Source organism: Alosa sapidissima, chromosome 23 (assembly GCF_018492685.1).
Source record: "Alosa sapidissima isolate fAloSap1 chromosome 23, fAloSap1.pri, whole genome shotgun sequence".
Classification (NCBI taxonomy): Eukaryota; Metazoa; Chordata; class Actinopteri; order Clupeiformes; family Clupeidae; genus Alosa; species Alosa sapidissima.
This window is the reverse complement of record NC_055979.1, coordinates 4037162-4061559: the sequence shown is the minus strand read 5'-3', so window position 1 is coordinate 4061559 and position 24398 is coordinate 4037162. Positions and strand designations below refer to the sequence as shown.

The window sequence follows — 24398 nt, the reverse complement described above, 5'->3', positions numbered from 1 at the left end:
TTGTATTATTATAACTGATTATACCAACTTCTCAAATAATTGATACAGTATTTTTGGGGACGTTGCGTGTTCATGCCACAGCTTGGCAGTGACGTCAAGACGTCCGCGTTCAAGTACAGCGTGGCTGGTAAGAGCATCAACATCAGCTGTGCAGTCTGGGACGCAGCAGATAGCTGCAAATTGTCAACAAACGGGAGCTCGGCATCGGTAATACGGCTAATTGCCAACTGTGAATAGGGTAGGTTTACCTGTAGTTGACCCCTTTAAACTGCTAACTGTTTCTTTTTCTCTCAGTCTTCCCGGTGTCGCGATGGAGCGGTGCTCTAGGTTAGTAAAGTTACCATTAGCTGTAACGATAACCTGTGCTAGCTAGCTTGCTAACTTACATCGAAATGGTAAGCAGATGTATGTTAGTGACATAGCTAGCTAGCTGAGATTCTTTAGAAAGCTCAGCTAGCCAGGTAGTATTAACGTAACGTTAACTTGCCAGATAACGTTAGTGTTCCCTACCTTGTGTCACAGCTACATTGTAGATTGTAGCCTGGTTTGCAAGCTTTTGTTTCGTGTTGGTGGTGTTAGCAAACGTCTAACACGGTCACAGCTTTTTTGGTGTCTGTACACATGCATCTCAATAGCGTTAACCCAATCGTACTGTTAATATCTCTAACAAATCCTGCTAGCCAACTTGTAAGATAAAGCGTATGTCATTCGTCTTTGGCTTGGTCTCGCTGAAATGTATATAGCGACCGCCGACTAAATTAGCACAGTCAATACCCTCATTAGTTTTAGGATGGGAGGTTGACCTGGTGTAGTCTAAGCCAAAACCAGTTAACCAACCATTACATAGCATTACTGTCACAATGTAGCTAACATTATTGTCCGCTCGAGTTGGATACATCCGGCGAGCACAATAATGTTTTGAGAGCTGTCTGGAGCGACAGGTCAGCAGTGTGTGTGTCTGTCAGTGTGGTTATGAGCTATTCTAGCATTTATTTCAATCATCTGGCCACGTTTATGTTTTCTTTGTGTTTCTAAGCGTTTTAGTACATCTAATTGTGTAACTCGAAACAAGCATGAGCATTATTCGAGGTAGTGTAGGATAAAATGAAGACGCTAAGTTCTTGTTGAGACTATTCGTGATTGATTTGTACTCTTTACTTACATTTACATTAATGATTAGCCTTGTTTTCTTTGCGTCAATTATACAATTAAATTGCTCAATTTTAGTCAGACTTGGTGTTCTTGATGTATCATATGCTGTAAGTTTGTCATGATACAGCAACAATGATTTTTTAGGCAAAGTTCATTTGATACCCCTTGCTGTCACGCTGAGCTGTGTGCCTAGAGCCTCCCTCTGACAGTGCTTGACCAGTGGTTTGTGCATGTGTATGTGTATGTGTCTGTGCGCGTGTGTGTGTCTTGTTTGTGTTGTTACCGGGATTGTGTTGTGGGGGGTTGTGTATTGTTTGTCGTGTTCAGTGTCAGCAGCAGGGGCAGCAGCTGCGGAGCCACCCCCATCCTTAGCCCGACTGTGCCGCCACCTCCACCTCTGCCCGCGCCCCCTGGCTCCTCCACTCTGCCTGCCCGCTCGGCCCGGCAGTCCCTGAAGTGCCCAGTCATGGTGGACGTCAGCAAATGGCCACTCTTCACGCTGATGTCTGCCCAGGAACTTGTCTCCATCCGACAGGCCTGCGTCTTTGGCACCTCGGCCAACGAGGCCATCTACATCACCCACGACGATGAGGTAAGTCACCTACCTGTTGCTGTGAAGAGATGGTGGTTGATGCTGTTTGTTTGTGTGGCTGGCATGTTGTGTTTCTTTGGTTCAGTGTAAATTGGCCAAACAGCAAACAGTTAAAACAGTTGAACGCTTTGCTACCCTGTAATATTGCACCATTACAATGCCGATCTCTTTGCACCCTGCCGCTGAGCCAGAAAAGGCTTTTACACAGATTTAAGCTGTAACCTACTTCTTCCCATTGCTGCAACTCATGACTAGATGCTGAAGTGACCGGGTGGCCTGAGTCAGAGGCTTTGTCCGAAATAGGGAAAAATCCTGCATTCTAAGATGGCATTCAGTTGCAACAAGGCATCGATGCATGTCTGAATCATATATTTGTATAATACCCAGGGGGCAAAGGGGGTTTAGATGACATGGGCTGCTGTAAAAGGTTGTTATATAAAAATGAAATCTATGATGTCTGAGGATCACAACCTGGGTGGACAACCCGGTCAACAAGCTGCTGGAAACTTACAATTAGGGTCAAAACAATGCTACCTCAAATTCTGCTTTAACTCCCCGGAATCACCCAATCATGCTAAAAAGGTTTAATTATATCCATGAATCCTGGGCCATATCTCCCTGATACTTTATGCTAGAAACAAACTGAGCACACCTTTCAAAAGAGTGGAAGATAGGCTTTCATCTGAAGCCTTGATTGTACATGTAATTAGAATGTAAGAGTTAACAATGCCTCTTAATTCATAGGTATACAAAGATATTTATAAATATTTAAAGAACATTCCATTATATTCGGTAGCATTCTTTTCCCTTTGTTGTTAAAATAAACAAAATACCATGTGAAGTTAACTTTTACAGATGAAATAATATTTTTATCATTTTACTAACCAGACTTCAGACCCATTAACACATTTAGAGGGAATTCAATTTCAAGCCTATCAAGTCAAACAAGATCCAAGAAAGGTTTACTGTTAATCTGTTAACTGATGTGAATTGTAGTACAGCTCTGTTTCTATACAGTAGGCCTACATAGTTTGCATATTTATGCAAGATCTGTTATTTGTATTATAATGTCTAGTATTTCTAATATTCTTTCACAAGTGGGATAGCTTTATTTATTCTATCGAAATTAAAAAAAAGGATTTCAGGATTTGGGGTTAGGCGGGTTATTCTGGAGTTCAATCCAGGTGTTTGGAGTGTAAAATAGACAACTAAATGTTGAAAGACTAAAACACACAGGAGTCATGTGTGGAGTAGTTTTTTTTTTAAAAAAATACTGATTAAAACAGTTACATTAAGCAGCAATTTGTAAAACAAAACAAAAACAATTAATGAAACAGGCAAACAGATTACAATTCAGGGTGATAACTAATTTCTGTAATAATGTTTTTACAATTTGTTTAGCTGTTTTCAGAGTCACTGCTGCTGTTGCTGCTCTCTAGTGTTTCAGCAGATAGATAGATAGATAGATAGATAGATAGATAGATAGATAGATTGATTGATACTTCATTGATCCGCAGGGGAAATTCAAGGTCTCAGTAGCATACAGACATCACACACACATTCACTAACAGCAGAAAAAAAAGAAATTAATGGTATATAATATAAAAAAACAACTAAGCAATAAGGACAGTAGAAGATAAAGAATATACTAAAATACAAATTATACTTAATAACAGTTAATCTAAATCAATTCTAAAAACAGTATCCACATAGTGGGTGATTTATCAACAGGCGCTTGCAATGACTGAGGCAGGGACTGAGCCTGTGATTCTCTGTGCATAGAAAGGTAAGGTAAGGTGCTCTGTGTGAGTGAGTGTCATGGTGATGGTGCAAATGAGTAAGTCCAACAGTGCAACAGTGCAAGAATAAAGTCTAGAGACCAGCATAAAATAAGTATGGACATATCAGCGAGCATAGGCAAGGTAATATAAACACCTATAGAAAAAACTATATCTATCTATCTATCTATCTATCTATCTATATTAGGGCTGTCAATCGATTAAAAAATTAATCTAATTAATTACATACTCTGTGATTAATTAATCTAAATGAATCACATATTTTTTGCTGTGAAAGTATTTTACATTTTTAAATTTAAATAAATCATTTAATAATCAGCATTAGTGACATTAAAGTTAAAAAACTCTTGTATTATTATTTTAATAATGGCCATAATAATCTATGATATGACCTAATATGCTGAGGAAATAAATTCAAAAGTGCTTCGGGAAGAAGTTGTTTTTCACATACAAGGTATATCAGGCCACAGATAGGCCACAGAACCTAGGGGACACAATGAAAATAAATTAACACTTCCCCTAATGTCAACACTATTTCTTTGCATTGATGTGCGACTTTAAAGTTGATGAACTCCGGTGATATGCAAATTCCTTGCTGCAGACATTGCAGAGGACTTTATTTTAATCAACACTTTATTTTGTTTGTTATTTAAAAGTAAATGTTCCAATCAATGATCTAGTCAGCACATTTTCTTCTCTCTCCTTCATTTTACAGTCTAATGGTTACTGACTACAACGGCTCGGGGTCATACGGAATCGATTAATCTGCATTATTTTTTTTATCAGTTATTTTTTCTCAAATTAATTAATCGAAATTAATCAGTTATTTTGACAGCCCTAATCTATATAGATAGATAGATAGATAGATAGATAGATAGATTTAGATATTAAGATAGATTTAGATATTCTATATTAAGAAAAGGTATAAGTGTGGCCACAATTTGGCTGTGGCATGGAGGGAGGGGTTATGCATATGTGCTAATATAGCACGCAAACAGTGAGGCAGTAAGACAGTGGTAAAAAGTGGCTAGTGGACAGACAGTATCCAAACATGGAGGGGGTGGAGAGGCAGACAGACTATGCGGAGAAGTCTATCTCTCCTCTTCCCTTAGGTGAAGCATTGAACAGTTCAATGGCCCTGGGGAAAAATGACTTCCTTGTCTGTCTGTTGTGCAAGGCAGTGAGCGAAGTCTCCAGCTGATCAGGCTCTTCTGCTTTACAATAGTGCTGTGGAGTGGATGACACTCATTGTCCAAGATGTTGATCAGTGTTCAGGGTCCTTTTGTCAGATATTGAAGTGATGCACTCGTTCAGCTCCCACTACAGAGCCAGCTTTCCTTACCAGCCTGTCAAGTCGCCCCGCATCCTTCTTCTTTGTGCTTCCTTCCCAGCATACCACTGCATAGAAGAGGACGCTGGCAACAACAGACTGGTAGAACATCCTGAGGAGCTTGCTGCACACATTGAAGGACCGCAGCCTCCTCAGGAAGTACAGCCTGCTCTGCCCTTTCTTGTAGAGTGTGTCCGTGTTGGCTGACCAGTCCAGTTTATTGTCCAGGTGGAGACCCAGATACTTGTAGGCACATTGACCCCATCAATGGAGACTGGTAGCAGAGTGGGCTTAGACCTGCGTCAGAAAACTTCTGTATGTGGCATGACTCTGTGTTGTAGCAGAAGTCAGATGTGTACAGGGTGAACAGGACTGGTCAGGTAATCTGTACCAGGTTACCAGGTGAGCATCCACACCCATCTGCAATAGCTTGTCTCCTAGTCTGAGGGGTTGGATGGTGTTAAAAGCACTTGAGAAATGAAGTGATGTCTTGATGTCTTTCACAGTGTTGGAACTTGTCCGAGGCGTAGACTCAAGTTAAAGATGTGCTTCAGTGGCTTCCCCAGTTCAGCAGCACAGGCCTTGAGTAGCCTTGGACACAGTCTGTCAGGCCTTCTTGGGGTTTCTTTAGTTGAACTCTTACTTGATCTGCTGTGATGATGGGGGGTGTGGGGTGCATCTGGGATCTGTGTGTGATTGCTGTTGACTGAAGTCATTGTCACCTCATTGTTCGTGATCGCTATGTGGGGGAGGGGTGCAATATCCAGTGATGGTGGGGGTACGATAGCTTGTGATGTGGAGGTGAGTGTTGCACTGGTATTGAGGGGGTGTGGGGGTGCATGGGGGCTGGGGAATGACCACCTCCTTGATGTCCCTGTCAAGGATGCCAGAGTCGTGGACACCTCAACAGGCACAGGCAAGGAGGCGTCAGGTGGGGGCAGGGCGTGAGGTGATGGTGGCTTAGGTTGTTGGGTGTCACTGGGATGCAGAGCTGGAGAGACTGGGAGGTGGGGGTAGGGCAGGCACGCAAACAAGAGCAATGTCTGAGTCAGCAGGGGGTGGTGGACAGACCACTGCCATTGGAGCTGGAGCAGGGCAGTCAAACCTGTTGTAGAAGTGGTTCAGCTGGTTCACCCTGTCCAGGTCCCCCTCAACAGAGCTGCTGCTCTTCTTCAGGCCCCTGGCAAAGGCATCCTATGTAGCATGGAATTGCCCTCTTTGCACAGGAGCAGCTCTTCTGACAACCCTTAACACAACCACATGATATTGCCATGGCCATTGACACAGGCCAGGCAGGCTGTGTAGATGGAATTGAAAATGCTTGGCCCTCATCCAGAGACCATCCAACATTTCTGATTTTTTACTGCCCAAGCGATTCATCATTATTATAGTGTTCATATTAATAGCGACTTGAAATACAACCCCAAAACAGAAAAAGTTGGGACGTTGTGCAAAATGCAAATAAAAACTAAATGTGATAATATACAAGTCTCGTAAACCCATATTTAGCAGCAAAAAGGACACAGACAACATAATGTTGAAAATGAAAATTTGGACTATTTCATGGAAAATATATGTTCATTTTGAATTTGATGCCAGCAACATGTTTCAAAAAAAGTTGGGACGGGAGCATGTTTATCACTGTACTGCTTCACCTCTTCATCTAACAAAATTCTGTAAATATTTAGGAACTGAGGAGACTATTTGCTAGAGTTTTGAGAATGAACTCTAGCAAATAGTCATTACTACACGATTTCAGTTGCTCAACAGTATGGGGTATTCTTAGTCATGCTTTCCATTCCATTATGCACCTAATTTGACAAATCTGAACTGCAGACAGGCCATTTTGGCACCTGAACTCTTTCTCTATGGAGAAATACTATTTAAATATGTGCAGAATTCATTTGGCCATTGTTTTCCTGAAATATTCAAGGTCTTCTCTAGAATAGATATGGCAGTATATGTTGCTCAAAACCTGTATACATCTTTCAGAATTGATTGTGCTTTGCCAAATGTGCAAGATGCCCATGCTGTAGGCACTAATGCTCCTCCACACAGTCATAGATGTTGGGTTTCGAACTGAGCACTAAAACAAGTTGGATAGGTTGGATACATGGATAGGCCCTCTCCTCTTTAGCCCAGATGAGTCCATGATTTCCAAAAACAATGGCAAATGTTGATTGGTCTAACCACAGGACCTTTTTCCACGTTACCTCAGTTCATTTTAAACAAGCTCAGGCCCAGATAAGACGGTGGTATTTTCTGTATTGTGTCTCAATACAATTTTGGTTGTTAGAATTTTACAATGACGGGTGTAGAAACAGGTCTGGTGTTGATGCAGTGCCATCTGAGGTCCAGAAGACCACGACCATCCAATGTGTTTTTCAGCTCCTTCCCTTGTCCTGTAGATGATGGACTCCCCAAATACTTCACAATTTCATCTTAAGAAGCATTAAAATGGCATTGTTTTATCATTTGTGTGATGAATACCCGTACATCTTTACTTCTAAGAGACCCTGCTGGGATGCTCTTTTTCATACCCAATCATGTTGCCAGTTACCCTAATTAGTTTTGAAACATTCCTCCTTTTGTTTTCTTCATCATTACACACCTTTTCCAGCATTTTGTTATCACTGTCCCAACTTTTTTTGAAACATGTTGCTGGTATCAAATTCAAAATTAAAATATATATTTCATGAAATAGTCAAATTTGTCATTTTCAACATTTGATATGCTGTCTGTGTCCTTTTTTCAAGTAAATATGAGTTTAAGAGATTTGCAGATTATTACATTCTGTTTTTATTCACATTTTACACAACGTCCCAAGTTTTTCTGTTTTGGGTTGTAATTGTTTTATAATGAAAATTGAAAAGCACTTAGGCTACCATGGAATTTCTCAACCTTGATTTCGCCAGCTTCTCGATATTTTATCGCTGCCGATGTCTTTGCAGTCCACAGCAGCAATAAGTGGTTATTTATTGCCTTCTAGTGGTGAAATGAAAATCCAAGTAGCCTAGCCTATTTTGCATGGGATTTTCAACAATACAGGAAGTAGCGTTAACATAATCGTGCACCACTGCAGAAGAAGACGTTGTGTTTTTGATGTGTTTGTGGACTAAGTTTGTGCATAGTAAAAGTGCAAGGATACAAAGACAGAACCGACTGATATCTTATTTATGGACTGTTTTACAAGATCACCTTTTCGGTAAGTAGTATACGTAAAACTATTTGATCAATCAAAACTATTTTCTTTGCAGCAGGCTAAGCTAGAACTAGTGCTAGTGGAGAAACATGGATAATTAGCAACAGAAGTTCAAAGTCTTTCAATGTAACGTTACATAATCACAACTATATTTCATACTGCTTGTACAATCAAGATATCGTTTGAAAGCTGTATTCCCGTTGTGTTGGTAGGGCTGTAGATTTCACAACTAAAATGATATATAGCAGAGATATGAAAGCAGTTCTGGATGATGGCATTTGATCGCGGCTGCTAGCTGCAATAGGGAACTGCAAAGGGCTTCAAAAGCGTATTTTTCTGCGGGGGGACATGCGTACTTTGAACACATCCTACAAGTTCCAAGTTGTTGACCGGGTTGTCCACCCAGGTCATGATCCTCAGACATCATAGATTTCATTTTTATATGACAACCTTTTACAGCAGCCCATGTCTGATTTCGTAAAAAACGGGTGTTTTGCCCCCTGGGTATTAAGGTTTTGCAACTACGTCATAATGTCATGTGACCGTTTGTTTACAGCTAGAGTGGTAGGCAAGAATGGTAGGCAAGGCACTGCAGAGAGTGGTAAGCAAGCCTACAACAGTCGGGTTGCATAGGCTACACATAGTTACAAATAGCTTCAAAATTGAAATTTTAATATCAAATATTGACCGGGATGCCGACCACGTGTGTAGGCCCTAACAGTTGGTTTTACAATAAGAAGCAAAAAGGCGATGAACGACCGTTTAGCCTACCTATCCTCGTGGTTGTGGAGGATGATCCTTAGCAGCTGTGAAGTCTTTTATTCTCAAGATAGCCTAATGGTGTAGCCTACTGTCTACGAAGACGTAGGCTAAAATACTAGTATCTAGTCATCCAAAAATGAATTGCCAGAGATAGGCTATGAAGGGAAAAAGTGCAGCATTTCAAACATGGCAAGATTATTTTTACCGGAACAGTTTGTTCTAATTTGTCTCGTGAAATTCGTGCTTGTGGACATCAATCACCTATCTTCTGTCCTTCTATTTCAAGTTATCATGAGTGTCATTTGATTATATAATCACAACAAATGCTAATAAATGAAAACAGAATAGGCTTATGTGCTATAGGCTAACGTTACAGGTCAGGCTAACTCCCGTATGTCAAAATAAACTGATTTGATCCTAATTGTTTAGCGATCACACACAACAACTTAACACAGCAACCTCAAACACCACTGTTGAACCTAGGCTACTGCTTCAGTCATGTAAGAAATAAGCAGTTTATGAATTATCTTTACCTGTTTAATCAAGTCCACATGACCAAAATAACATATTTAAAGGCTGAGCTAGCATAACAGCCTAATATAGGCGATGCTGCAATGGATAACTAATAAAAAGTTTCATACAATTAATGAACTTTATCACTCACATTCTGAGTTTTTCTGGGTTGTTATATATCCATGCAGATCGTCTTCGAATAAGCCATCGCTGTTATATGATATAATATGTTACAGGATTCATGACTAACGCCATTAATGTTACATGATGCTGACTGACTCTGGCTATAACAGTAGGCTACCGTTTTAACGTCTGCTGAGTCTATTGCCTACCAAGACCTGTCGCTGTTCAGTTGAAGTTAAATGATCAAATATTGTTTGATTTTGTGTCAGCTTTCAGAAGGAAGTCATGTTCCTTTCTGGTCAAATTTCACAGCTTCTAAGAAAGGCTATTGTCTTTGTGTAAACCGAGTTTTGAACAGAGAAAAAAAGTTAGGCTACCATTAGGCTACATGCAGGTTCTCCCATAACGTTATCGATACAGATCAATGCACCAAATCAGGGCGATTTTAGCGAAACAACGTTCCTGTGACAAGTTATCCCACTGTTCAATATTTGATAGCCTTTCATCATCACCTTTATTGATGCCTGAAATGTTGACACTGCTGAAATACATAGATGTAGCCTACTGAGAGGCAGCTGCAGACAACGATGTTCAATGGGTTCAACTTGTCCCTTGCCTACCAGCTGGATGTAAACAAAGCTATAGAACCTAGAATACGTCACATGAAAAACGTTAATAAGATACTGCCTTCTAAGATATCTTTGTTTTGTAGAATTTTGAAGGCAGTGTATATATTCTTAATGCTGCCTTCAACCAAAGATTCTTTAGAACATTTCTGCTTCAACTCCCTCTTATTAAGTCAGCTGTCGGTATCCTGGCAACAGTGTTTTGTGTTGCAATCTTGCTAGGCTGTCCGAAACAAAGTTCATCACTTGTACCTTGATGCCTGCTATGACAAATGACTAGTTAGACAGTTGAAGGCAGCGAGGCAGCTGGCAGCTGCCTTCCATTGCGAACAGACCCACAGAGTTGTGTCCTAACTTGTGAAGTGTTCATGAGCTGACTAAGCTTGGAGAATTATGCTTTAGCAGACTTCATTAACGCCATCTCTGGTCATTTTGACTTCCAGGTGTTTGTATGCTCCATGATACATAAACATACATGGTTCTGACCCACAGGTGTTCGTGTTTGGGCTGAACTGCAGTAACTGCCTGGGCACTGGTGACAGCCAGAGCACTATCGTGCCCAAAAAGCTGGACATCCTGAGTGGGAAGAAGGTGGTCAGCCTGAGCTACGGCAGTGGACCTCATGTGTTACTGGCCACCGAAGGTAAGAGCTCCATCCACCCCCGCAGTCCCTCTCCTCTCCTCTCCTTCCTGTTCCTCTTTTCTACCCCCCCACTCCTCTCCTCTCCACCCATTTCCTTTCCTCTCCTCTCATTTCCTTTCATCCTCCCCCTCCCTCCCTCCCTCACCTGTCCCTTAGCCCAGCCTCCTGTCAGCTGTAACGCGTGCCTAAACTGCATCATCTGTTTCCTTGACCTTTTAGTAGGTGGTAGTTTCATACCCCAACATCCACGTGAACAGGAACTGGACATCATTGCTACCTCTGCAATCATTCCATGATGACGGCATTAAAACCCACTGCACACTTGCTACCCACTTTTATACCATCTCTCCCTCTCCCCTGTACACCTTCAATATGATTAGTCACACTAATGTCACCTGCTGGGCTGAAGTGCTCTGTGCGTGAGGCTTTGTCTCATAAGTGTCTCTTCTGGCAGATGGAGATATGTACGCCTGGGGCCACAATGGCTACAGCCAGCTGGGCAATGGAACAACTAATCAGGGCGTGGCACCGGTGCTGGTGACCACCAACCTGCAGAACAAGCGAATCACAGAGGTCTCCTGTGGCTCTCACCATTCCATGGCTCTTACATCTGAAGGGGAGGTAAGGGGTCTGTGTGTGTGAGAGTGTTTGTGGCTTTATCTACTAGGGGAATTTGTTTTTTTCAATATGATATTTTTCCTTTGCATACCTGTATTCAAAAAAGTGTCCACAATGCATTGTTTCCAGAAATATTCTTGTACAGATGGAAGAGAGTATATTTTGTTTGTATGCAGACTCTGCTCACTGAGGTAATTTCCTGTGTGAGTGTGCGGATGGCCTCAAATGTTTAGAGCATGTTGACATTTTTGCTCAACTATTCCTCGCTGCAGAGTGAAAATGCTCCAAAATCTGTGTTAGTAGGTGGTAGTTATCACTGAAATGGGCAGTCTAGATTATCAGATCATGGCCAACACTTGTGAGTCATGCTCTTCTCTATCAGAGTGTTTGAACTTCGTAAAGCTCCTAGAAGACTTGAGCTTGGTATGCCTGCTTGGCCTTGTCGAAGTTAAGTAGCTAACATGTACTGGGATTTGTTAGCAGGTGGCTGGTTTTGGTGTTGGTGTTGGGCTTGGTGCTCTCTGCTTGGCATTCTTAAAGTGTTATTTATATCTCACTGAAGGCTTTGAATGTGCAAGTCAGACCTGCTGGATTAGTGCAGTCTTTGCCCCAGGTGGCTCCAGGTGGCTCCAGGTGGCTCCAGGTGGCTCCAGTGTTCTAGTGTTCTGTGCTGAAGGCACACGGCATACCTCGGGGCTTTTTGGTCTTCTGCCCGAAGATTCTTGAGATCAGACATGTGATGTTATCCCTGCTGCGATATAGTGGAAGTTGCAGCTCCAGTTGTTTTGTGTGAGATAGCGTCTTTGTAGCAAGACGGAGCACTGATGCACATTTGCAGAGAAACCACGCTGCCGTTGCAAATTCTTGCTATAAATGTCAGAGGCTGTGTGTGCATTGTGTATGAAATAAGATACTAACTGAGGTTTGGGCTGTGGTTTAAAATACAAATGCAAACATAACCCTATTGCTATTAAGTCAAAGAATTGTTTTTATATGACTATATTGTAGTCATCTATCCTTTGTACTATCATATAGGGCTGTTTTAGAAAAGTAGGCCTTGTATGCATGTTGAATATGAATCTCTGAGCTTTCAGTGGGATTGAGTGATTGAATGGCTGACTTCTTGGAAGCCTTGTGAAAGCGCCCACCTGCACTCCTACTTCACTTTTGGAAGCCTTCTGAAGTGTTGTGAAACGAGGCAGAAATGTAGGTTAGCTGCATATTAAGTGGCTTGAGGTAGATTTGGACTGGTGTGGTGCTTTAGCTGCTTAGCGTGGCAGCAGTGGCAGCATGTGACCAGCTGTGCTAATCCACCACCATTGTCCCCCCCCCCGCCTGTCCAATAAAGACCCGCATTCTTCTGCCCACCGCTTACATCACGGTGGCCTCATGTCGACCAACACGGATAAGAATAAAATAATTGTGACTTATGTCATTTAAGGAGCTCTCTCAGAGGGCTGTTGATTTATGTTGGAGCATTATGAGTAGAATTTAATTGCATATGTGTGTTCATTACTTTATTTTTCTGAGAAGCACAACGTGCACATTGAGATAAAAAATCGCAATAAAAAAATGTACAATGTGATGTGGTGAATGCAAAATCTAGGAAAGAACTTAACTTAAAAGTAAAAGACATTTGAATGATGCAATTTAGTCACTGTATATGGAGGATTTCTCAAGAGTGGTTGGTCAGAAAATTGTTATTTTTATCTTTTTACCCTGCATTTGTGCATTGATAGCTTTTATGGTTGGTGCTTTTAATGTAGAAGCATGGTTACTACTGTCTGGTGGTAAAACACCATGTGTGGGTGACACTTCTAGGTGTGTGTGTGTGTGTGTGTGTGTCTGATTGTCCCCTTGGTTGACTGCTGTTGCTGTTCCAGGTGTATGCGTGGGGCTACAACAACTGCGGCCAGGTAGGCTCAGGCTCCACGGCCAATCAGCCGACGCCGCGGAAGGTGTCCAACTGCCTGCAGAACAAGCACGTGGTCAGCCTGACCTGTGGCCAGACGTCCTCCATGGCTGTGGTGGATAATGGAGAGGTGAGCAGATTGAGCCGGTGAAAAAGGATGGCTCTCCGCGGGGAACCCATAGGTCATATACCCACGCCTGGACACTGGGGTTTACCTACAGCCAAATCTGGAGGCTTGTGACACGCTCCACTGCAATTGAAACTCTGCTGTGTGTGTGTGTGTGTGTGTGAGTGAATCTACTCATGTTATAAACATTTTCTGGCCTGGATAGTGGCTGGGTGATGGACTGGGTTTAGGTTGCACTTGGCCTGTAGTCCGTGTGCATCTCCATGTCCCAGTGTACAGCTAATCACTGCACTGTAGGTTGCACTGCATTCATTTATTCATCATGTCTCATTGCAGGTGTACGGTTGGGGTTACAATGGAAATGGGCAGCTGGGTTTGGGGAACAACGGCAACCAGTTGACTCCATGTCGGCTGGCTGCTCTGCAGGGCTACTGTGTACTGCAGGTGAGAATGACCTTAGTCCACTAGCTGTCTTATTCACTCGCCCCTTTTCTTGCAGCATATTATGTCTTTAGAGGTATACTATGCAGTTTCAGGTATTTTTGGCGACTGTAGAGCTCCCCCTAGAGTCCCGATATGTTGATGTATTTATATTTTACTCTGCCGTTGTAAATAGTTTACTTCTCATGGCTTGTACTGCTGTTCACAGCACTACACTATTTACAGTTACTGACATACTCTGAGTCTCTTACAGCCAGGCATAGTGAGCTGGCCCTCTGAAGAAAAAGTTTGGTCCCCATTGCATTAGCCGCATATGCCAAGGGTTTTGATCATGTAATTAGGAACGGATGTATGTATGTATGTGTGTGTGTGTTTGTTGTCTGTGCTGTTGCCTAGATTGCCTCTGGCTACGCTCACACACTGGCCCTGACGGACGAGGGGCTGCTGTACGCCTGGGGGGCCAACACCTACGGGCAACTGGGCACTGGCAACAAGAGCAACCAGCTCAGCCCTGTGCAGATCATGACCGAGAAGGAGAGGTGAGTTATCACTGGGGACCGCCACAGGCCCCGCCAGGGTCAAAGGTCATGTGCGATGGGAGGAATGTGTGAATGCTGAGCCATAGAATATGGTACACCACTGAGTCTACCCAGTTGAAGATCTGTTATAGATGTCATTTGAAATTAGATAGATTTGTGGATTCACACTGGAATAAGCTCAGTGTCACATTTACAGTGAATTTAAGATTCAAAAGACACAAGGCAGTATGTTTGTGAGCTGTTCTAAAGGTTTCAAGGTTTGCATGCCTTTTAGGTAGTTAGTTTTATTGTCTCTGGCATAAAGACCTGACTGCTACCTTAACTTCCCAAGCATGGCCAAGGCAACAGTGGGTAGTAGAGGCCTTTGGGTGGCCCCAGCTGAGGGACGGAGAGTGAGGGGGCAGAAGAGCAGTTGGAAAATTGGATTTTGTTAGTCCCACGTAGGCCAGAATAGAGATTCAGAAAAGCGAAACTGAACTCATTGAAGCCCTCTTAAGGCACGCCAGGAACAAATCAATGTGTGTGTGTAGACAATGTTTATGTGACCTGATGAACTGCCGTAGCTCTGCATTGTTGTGTACCATCGACCACTTCCTGTTTGTAGTGAGGCGTTTCCTGTTCAGCAGTTTCCTGTTTTGGGGAAGATGGGTGTTGGAATGGCCCAGTGTGACACTGAGGTGCCGAGTCACAATTTAAACTCACTCGTGCCGTGCACTCACATTGGACTTTTACATTCAAATGTATTTACATACATTAGAACAGCTTTGTTTTTTTTAAACAAAATGCAAAAGAAGCTGTAAAGTAATGTTAATGTGTGATTTTATGAATATTGAGACCTTTCTAAATTAACTCGGTCACACACACGCACGCTCGCAGACATTATGCTATGCCACCCACCTATGACCGCATGACTGCTCTGTTTACATACTCTCGCTCACACTTGAACTTCCACTCCCTGCTGACGTCAGTGCTCTATGCAGGATCGTCGAGATTGCAGCGTGCCACTCCACACACACGTCGGCAGCAAAGACCCAGAGTGGTCAGGTGTTCATGTGGGGCCAGTGCCGGGGCCAGGCCATCGTCCTGCCCTACCTCACACACTTCTCCTGCACCGACGACGCCTTCGCATGCTTTGCCACCCCCTCAGTCATGTGGAGGCTGCTCGCCATGGGTAAAAGAGAGAGAAAGTGTGTGTGTGTGTGTATGGAGGAGGAGTACGTCCATCTTTCTGTGTGTGTATGAAGTAAAGGGGGTTTCTTTTTCCAAAGTTTATATGTGGGGTTTATGTGTGGTGCTTTTTCCCAATGTTTATGTAATCCAGGGAGCATGTCATTCAGCTTGAATGGATGGTCCTGTTGATTTCTAAAAATAGTCTTTATCGCACTTGTCACACCTCTTGTCATGTGCTATATAATGGAAAGAGAAGCCATATGGCTGGCTTAAATGAAGGACACTTCATGCCTGCATACCGACGGTCAGTGCAGTAGACTGCTCTGTCCAGATTGAGGGGTGGCATCACTTCCTGTCTGTGTGTCCGTAGAGCACGACGACTTCCTGACGGTTGCGGAGTCCCTGAAGAAGGAATTTGACAGCCCTGAAACGTCCGACCTGAAGTTTAGTGTTGATGGAAAGTACATTCATGTACACAAAGCTGTCCTAAAGATCAGGTGACTATATACACACACACACACACACACACACACACACACACACACACACACACACACACACACACACACACACACACACATTACAAAAGCAGTCTTGGAGACGGTATGCCCATCCATACAGTCACACACATAAATATATCTGCATGTGATCCCCTGACTACTAGAGCGTGTGAACACAGCAAATGCGCTCACCCACGTGCAAACTATTCAGCCAAACACAAGCAATGCAACAGCATGCAATTCAAATATTCCTGTGAGTTGTGATGTAGATAATTCATTATATATATGATGTTTTCACACATTCTAGCATCATTTAATACATTATGATGACATAGACGCTGGAATTCAGATCATCATATGTGATAAATGATAACAACAATCATCTACCATCAGTCAGTATGGTAAGATTGGTGTTTTGAAAGGTATGATGCTCTCAAGTGAAGACTGCAGCAGTGATGTCCATCGGCCTGTTTGCAGGTGTGAGCACTTCCGGTCAATGTTCCAGTCACATTGGAATGAGGACATGAAGGAGGTGATTGAGATTGACCAGTTCTCTTACCCTGTGTACCGCTCCTTCCTGGAGTTCCTCTACACAGACAACGTGGATCTGCCACCAGAGGATGCCATTGGTGAGTTCTCGTGTGTGTGTGTGTGTGTGTGTGTGTGTGTGTGTGTGGATGAAGGGGAGGAAGAGGGGGGAGATTCCCTAGCTAAACTGAATGCTTGCAGCTTGCAGGTTGTGCTGTGTGTGCACTGTGCACACACACCCGTACCTGTGTGAGTGTGAGTGTGGTAGAACATCATAGGCTCAGTTTATTACTCTCTTGGGAATCGATGAACTTCAGAAATCCATCATCTGTTTTCTCAGTACATTGAGTTATTTACGTCACACAACCTCAAACCAGTCATAAAGGCTTTTAGCAGTGGGTGGTTTGAGACACTGTACTGTGGTTGGCAGTGAAGTGTGTCCCACGCTTTGTTTTCCTAGTGATGACACTTTGTTTAGCCTTGTTCCTCAGAGCAGCTGTCTAGGTGGGGCTCCAGACTCACTTTTTGCATTGGTTGCAATGGTGCGCCAAACTTTTTTATTTATGTGCACCCAAATTTTTCATCGCGCCACCTTTAACGTCACAATTTCAAGGTCCCCTTTTTATTGCTCTCTATATACATTCCGTGTCTGAGCTGTTGTCAGAGTATTGACTAGGAATGACCGTATTGATTTGATTTGGGGCCATATTTCATATTTTGGAATTCATAAACTTTATATATTTTTAAGGTATAGTATTGTATGAATGGCATAATTACTAATAATAATATTTAGTCATTTGAATGCTTCATATTGATTTTTTTAAACTATTACAGTTTCAATATTATTACAGTGGTTGTGTGTAGGTCTAATTGAGCACTCACTCTCATCGAGCACCTTACCATGCATACAGAATTAAAGGCTCAGTCCCTGCCCTGTCACTGCAAGCGCCTCATGCTTGATCATCCTTAAGCACTCTATGTGGATATTTGATTTAGTTTATATAGTAGTATTTAGTATAGTATTGTTTTTATCATCTACTGTCTCTATTGTGCAGTGGAGTTTTTTATATTTATATACTTATATTACTTTTGTTCTGCTGTAAGTGCATGTTGTGTGTGATGTCTGTATGCTACTGAGACCTTGAATTTCCCCTTGGGGATCAATAAAGTATCTATCTATCTATCTTCTATCTCACGGTTTTAGGCTAGAGCAAAATAGTCACGCGTCGTCCAAGGATATATGGATGCAATTCATTATGTTTTCTGTCATATGATCAAATAAATGTTCAAAAAACTAACAAGTCAAAGGAAATATTTATGGGATCATAGAAGAGATAAGTGTCTTGCAATGTTAATTTCTATGATTTTGTTGGAATCATCACTAATGATAGACATAGCGTGTGAGCTAACAGAAACCTAGAAGGAACTCTCTCAAGATGTAAAAGTTTGCCAATAAATTCTGTAGCTTATTTCGGAAAATCCAACAGTAGGCCTAAATGAACTAAATTCCATAGCCTAGGTAGGTTAGCAAAACAAACTTGAGAGGTGCAAATCAACATCGCTACTCGATCGGATCACAACAGATGCAGGCGAAAAGCTGCGTGCGTGTGCGGAGAAAAGACATAAAGGCTACGGGAAGCGCACCGACTGTCATTCTTAAAAGTAGGATATATCGATACTAATAAAATTAGGTATTGTGACATTTCTAATTTTAGGGTATTGCGATGCTTTTGTAGTATTGGAGCATTGGTCCTAGCAGATGCTAGGAAAGTCTAGGCGCTCGCCCTTATGACGTTAGGTGCACCAGTGTGACCCAGGAAAAATTTTAGTCGCACCCTGGAGCCCTGCTAAGTGTCTGATGAGGAAGCTGAGATCGGTGGAGCTAGAAACTCTCATTGACCTGAGTTAACTTCCTGTGCTCAAGTGCACTGGTGCAACTGTCTTATAACCAGGGTAATCTTGGGTAATTTAAATGAGCATTTTTCCTCCAGTTTGGGAACTTGTGTTCCACTTGTTTGCAGTTTGCAGTCTGCATACACCCTCCAAAAATGTTCCGATACAAACACACATATCTTTGACACATCATATTTACACTTGCACCGTGCTTTCACAGAAAAAAACAACACCCTTGAGTGAAAAGGACTATTGCTACATTTGTCAACCATTTTCTATTATGAATAAGAAGAAAAAAAAAAAAAAAATCTATTTGGCACTAGATGACAGGGTACCAACTGCTGTTCTTTTAATAATACAGCACAGAGACCTTATTAACCTCATCATTGCAACATTATTTCATCATTTGCTGGCTTAATCTGCCTCATAATAATTTTATGTTGGAGAAATTTGGCCAAGTATTTCATCAGAAAATCACAAATTAGTGTGAAATAGACACACGGTTGTGGGTGCCGTCATAAATGAGCTCATGTGCCAACCGGTCACGCTTGCCATGAGCTTCTGACCTCTCCTGTAGGCTGTGTGAAATAAAGGAATTAATTCCTGATGGAGGTCGTAAATAATGAGAGCGTGTGCTTTGGGAATGTTAATGGCCCTGTGTGTGTGCTTTGGGAATGTTAATGGCCCTGTGTGTGTGCACATAATATTCCGTCATGGTTCTCCCTCTAAGATCGACCGGTCATCTCGAGAGGCGGAGCTGATACCTACTTATTGTGAGGGCAACCTTAAGTCAGAGTTCATCTTTTAGTACTGAGAGGGACTGGAAGAGTTTAGCGACCAAATTGAGCAGTCACCCCATCGAACCTCAAGCCCTGGTCTTTGAGGAACCTAACCTTCAGCTTGACTGCAACGCTGAAGAGTCAGGCTCGCTAGTACAGCAGTCAGAATGCGTGCATGCGTTCGTGCGTGTGTGTATAAATCCTGTCTGTGTCTGTAGGGCTTCTGGATCTGGCCACCTCCTACTGTGAGAACCGTCTGAAGCGACTGTGCCAACATATCATCAAGAGAGGCATCACCGTGGAGAACGCCTTCTCCCTGCTCTCCGCCGCCATCCGCTATGATGCAGAGGTGAGTTCACACCACGACCTGATCCAAAGCAGACTGAGAACAATTACCGGAGTAAATCCAGAGCACACTAACAACACGTATTGTACGATAATAACGCAAGAGTACGTCTCAAGGCGCTTTACAGAGCCCAGTTTAAACAGCTTGGATATTTCATCTTTTACTGCTTTTATAAATGGAATCTTGATCAATTGATCATTGATTTGGCCTTTTTTTTTTACAATAATTTACAGAAATTCCATTCTTTAATGTCAAAGGACATAAATATTCACCCCTCTTAAAGTGACTGACTTACATCAACAGCGGTTCACTCAATTAGTGCTAGTAGTCTCACAATTACGGCCTCTACACACAGCTGCGTGCATTGCAGTGCTGGAGACACATCCCATTCACTTTACATGGGCTTACGTCATCCGTTGCCGAACTGAATTGTGGGTCCGTTGCGTCGCGTTTCTCCCGTCGCTGGCGTTGAGAAGTTTAGCTGTTGCTGCACCCATAGACGGCGCCGGCCAATCAAGCCAATCGACGGACGGCACCAACCAATCAAATTACGGTTATACTTCCAGTCATTTGCATAGCTACCGTCGGGAACACCCACTGGCATGCGTTGACTGAACGCAACTGTGTGTAGAAGCCGTTAGAGAAATGATGATCGCCTGAGTGCAGTAAATATTTATAGTATGTTTATAGTAATATAAAGACACCTGTCTCTGGAAGGTCCAGTCACTGGTCAATCGGTATTCCTGGCTACAATTCCACCATGGAGAGAAAATGTTATTGAAAATGTTATTGAAAAACATCAAGCCAGCCAGCATAAATGAAAGGATGGATACAAAACATTTTCAATTCACTGAACATCCTCTGGAGTTCAGTGGAATCCATTATTAAAGGTGCTCTAAGCGATGTCATGCGTTTTTTAGGCTAAAACATTTCTTGTCACTTACAGCAAACATCACCTCACCATCCGCTAGCTGCCTGTGTCCTGAATACACAACCTAAAAAAAACATGATCTCTGTGGACAACCCAGGTTCCAAAAACAGCCACAAAACAACTTGGGCAAACTTTGACCATAAAAAAACATAAACTGTTCCAGCAAATCACCGATGAGATGCATACTACAACTTTTGCCTGAGTTCTTTGCCTGAGTTCTTCACCAGTTAAAGCTCTATGGGTGAGTGGCAAAGCTGTTATTAGACATGTGGGAGACTCCAAGGTCAAAAGGAAGAGGGTTCTTTGGTCTGATGAGACCAAAATTGAGCTTTTTGGCCATCAGACTTCATGCTATGTTTGACAGAAACCAAACACTGGACATCACCAAAAACATACCATCCCTAATTTGAAGCATGGTGGTGGAAGCATCATGCTGTGGGGATACTTCTATAGCAGGCCCTAGAATGCTTGTAGAAGTAAAATTAATTCAGCAAAATATATGGAATTTCTGGAAGACAATCTGATTTAGTCTGCAAGAGAACTATGACTTGAGAAAAGATTTACTTTCCAGTAAGACAATAAGCTGAAGCATACAGTGAAAACTGCACAGAAATGGAGTGGTAGAGTCAAAGCCCATACCTCAATCCTACAGAATATCATACAGCGGAGAAAATAAGTATTAAACACGTCAACATTTTTTTCAGTAAGTATACTTCCAGAGAGGCTATTCGCATAACATTTTCTACAGACATTAGTATTAACTTAGGTAATCCAGACATATTAAAAAATCCAAACATTAATGTCCCTAAGTAGAGTTATGAGTAAAAAAGTGGAATGGCATAGGGAAAAAGTATTGAACACACTAAGAAAAACAGTACACAAAGGCAAGGAATGGCAAGGAATGAGCTGAAATCTATACATAGTTAGAGAGTAATTATCCCTCCTATCTGTGCAAATTAATGTAAGCTGGGTTAGTACATATTGAGCTATAAAAAGGTTTTTCGTTACCAAGTCGTCACACAAGAAACATGTCATGATGGGTAAAAGCAAAGAGCTCTTCCAAGACCTTTGCAACATTATTGTTGCAAAACATATCAATGAAACTGGTTACAGATGCATTTCAAAACTTCAGAATCATCCAGTAAGCAGTATTGGAGCCATTATCTGCAAGTGGAAGGAACATCACTGCATCATCAATCGGCCATGCACAGGATCTCCTCAAGATTTCTGACCAGAAAGTCAGAAGGATAGTCAGAAGTGTAGCCTAAGAGCCAAGGACCACTCCAGAAAGACTTGGAGGCAGCAGATTCAATTGTTACAGAGAAAATCATAGGTAATGCACTCCACCGCCATGGCCTCTATGCACGCTCACCCCACATGACTCTATTACTGAAGAAAAACTCGAAGCTCATTGAATGTTTGCTACACAACATTTGGACAAGCCTATGACATACTAAGAGAATGTATTCTGGTCAGGTGAGAGCAAAATTTTACTCTTTGGATGTCCTACTACACACCATATTTGGAGGAGAAATGGCACTGTGCATCACCCTAAAAATACCATACCAACAGTGAAGTTTGGAGGTGGAGGCATCACGGTGTGGGGCTGTTTTTCATCTCATGGTACTGGCAGACTTCATACAGTTGAAGAAATGATGAATGGAGCCATTTTTTTTCTGGGAGAATCTTGCCATCCACCAGAACAATGAGGATGAGACATGGCTAGACCTTCCAGCAGGACAATGATCCAAAGCATTCAGCAAAGGAAACTCTCAATTGGTTTCAGAGAAAGGAAATTCAGGCCCTGACTTAAATCCAATTGAACAGTTTTGGAAGTTACCTAAAGATCAGGATTTACAAGAGGGACCCTTGGAATCTTCAATATTAAAAGACTATCTGTTTAAAAGAATGGGCCTCAATGGGCCTGAAAACTCTCATAACTCTACTTAAGAACATTAATGTTTGGATTTTTTTTATATGTGTGGATTACCTAAGTTAATACTAATGTCTGGTGAAAATTTCATGCAAATAGCCTCACTGGAAGTATACTTACTGAAAAAAATGTTGACGTGTTCAATATTTATTTTCCCCGCTGTATCTGTGGCTGAACTTAAATAGGGCTGTCTACTTTCACTTTGACATTAAAGAGGGTAATATTGTAAAAAAAGGCCAATTAAATTGATCAAGATTCCATTCATAAAAGCAGTAAAATATAAATATTATAATAATAATAATAATAAAATATAATAATACGGAAATATAAAAGGGGGTTGAATACTTTTATAGGCACTGTATATTATACGCCATGATTGTTAAAATCAATTCTAATTGGGAACTACTTACTCATATTGTTAAATGTGAAATTTGCAATGAAATGGCGCAATGCATCAAAGTACTTGTTGTTGATGGTTAACTGTAGCAGAATGTTTCTGTCTGATGTGTGTGTTTGTTTGTGTGCGCGTCTGTGTATGTGTCTACGTGGAGGACCTGGAAGAGTTCTGCTTCAAGTTCTGCGTGAACCACCTGACAGAGGTGACTCAGACGGCCGCCTTCTGGCAGATCGACGGCCACATGCTCAAGGAATTCATCAGCCGCGCCAGCCGCTGTGGAGCCTTCAAGAACTAGGATCCACTCGCCGTGGCAACACCACTGTGGTGCCGTGGGAACGCCAGGCCGGCACCATGCCCCTTTTGAGAACCCTGCCGTCAATAACACTTCGCCCACCATCATCAGCCAGTTACTGTCCACACACACACACACACACACACACACACACACCAACCAGAGAGCCTGGCCTGCACTTTTTGGGGGGTTTAAAGGGTGACTGCATTATTTTGTGATGACCACTATAGTGTTTATTCTCTTTTCTGATTGAGTGGTGCTCATGCGTACTGGCAGTGTGAGGGTTTAGAGAGAGAGAGAGAGAATGGCTTTTGGCTTTGCTACAGGCATTACAATGACTATGCTTTAGCTGGGAACGCTAAGAACCAGTAGTTGCTTAGTAGCTTTTCTGCTCTAATGGATTTGGGTGGAATGGTGTTTTCACAGGATTTTAAGGAGGGTGTTATGTTTCCTCTCTCATGGCCACTTTAGAGGAAGTCTCATGCCTACAGTACTGCTCTCTGAGCCTTCCATTCTGCACTTAAATGTTTTTGGTGAATGTTACACTAATCAAAGGTTCTCCTCTTTTTCTGAAATGTGAAGGAAACGTGTGGTTTACCTGCCTGCCAAGATGCAATTAGACATTCTTTTAACTTTAAAAAATTGACCAAAAAGGACTTGTAGCCATTGCTTTACAGTCTGATTGAAATGCTGAGTGCTTTGAATTGCTTGTGTTTGTATCGGAGAATACAGTTAAAGATAATGTGGACCAGCCTAGCGTTGACCATTGGAGAATTTTGAGTTCTATTAGCAGAAAACCTGGCCAGCTGGAAGTTTGTTTCAGCTAATCCAGTTTTTGAAAAACAACTCTACCCTGTCTTTTTTTTCCAGGGGAAAGGTTGCAGCACTCACGTTCACTTTGCAGCAAATGTGCAGCATTTCCTCTTGAAATGGTTGCATTATTTTCAAATTTAGTGACATGGCTTAAAAAAAAAAAAAAATCCTACTGGGACAATAAAATTACATATTTTTTGTTGCAATAAATGCCAACATTGCACCATTTTGTTACAAAGCTGTCAGCTGCATTGGAGAACAAATGAGATAATAAATATTATAGTGTATAGTTGCTTTTTGAAAAGAAGAAAAAAACATTGTATATACTGTATAGTTTTTGCATTACCTTGAAAATATAATCTATTTTATGAAGTTTTATGTTATCAAGGACCTCTTATAAAAGGAAAAAAATAAATAAAAGTTTTGTTCTTCTCATG

The 24398-nt window shown here is 42.0% G+C and overlaps 1 protein-coding gene across 3 annotated transcripts; it reads left to right on the top strand.

The window, feature by feature from the left end:
• Positions 1-105: 105 nt before the first annotated feature.
• Positions 106-24398, top strand: rcbtb1 (regulator of chromosome condensation (RCC1) and BTB (POZ) domain containing protein 1). 3 transcript variants are annotated; one of them, XM_042081568.1, is made up of 13 exons: positions 110-207; positions 295-327; positions 1480-1744; positions 10592-10742; positions 11197-11363; positions 13244-13402; positions 13736-13843; positions 14237-14379; positions 15360-15550; positions 15920-16046; positions 16527-16678; positions 19468-19598; positions 23011-24398. In XM_042081568.1, exons 2-13 carry the CDS (start codon positions 311-313, stop codon positions 23149-23151), a joined length of 1752 nt encoding a protein of 583 aa, XP_041937502.1. In that variant the 5' UTR covers positions 110-207; positions 295-310; the 3' UTR covers positions 23152-24398. The 3 variants fall into 3 exon arrangements, with proteins under 3 accessions (XP_041937504.1, XP_041937502.1, XP_041937503.1); XM_042081569.1 differs by lacking the exon at positions 23011-24398 and adding an exon at positions 22949-22978; XM_042081570.1 differs by lacking the exon at positions 295-327 and having other exon boundaries at positions 106-238.

Bases quoted from the DNA above. Each gene is read 5' to 3' on its own strand.
- rcbtb1 (XM_042081568.1), top strand. The intron at 14,380-15,359 runs GTGAGTTATCAC...TGCTCTATGCAG, and splicing joins ATCATGACCGAGAAGGAGAG to GATCGTCGAGATTGCAGCGT. The intron at 16,679-19,467 runs GTGAGTTCTCGT...CTGTGTCTGTAG, and splicing joins GCCACCAGAGGATGCCATTG to GGCTTCTGGATCTGGCCACC.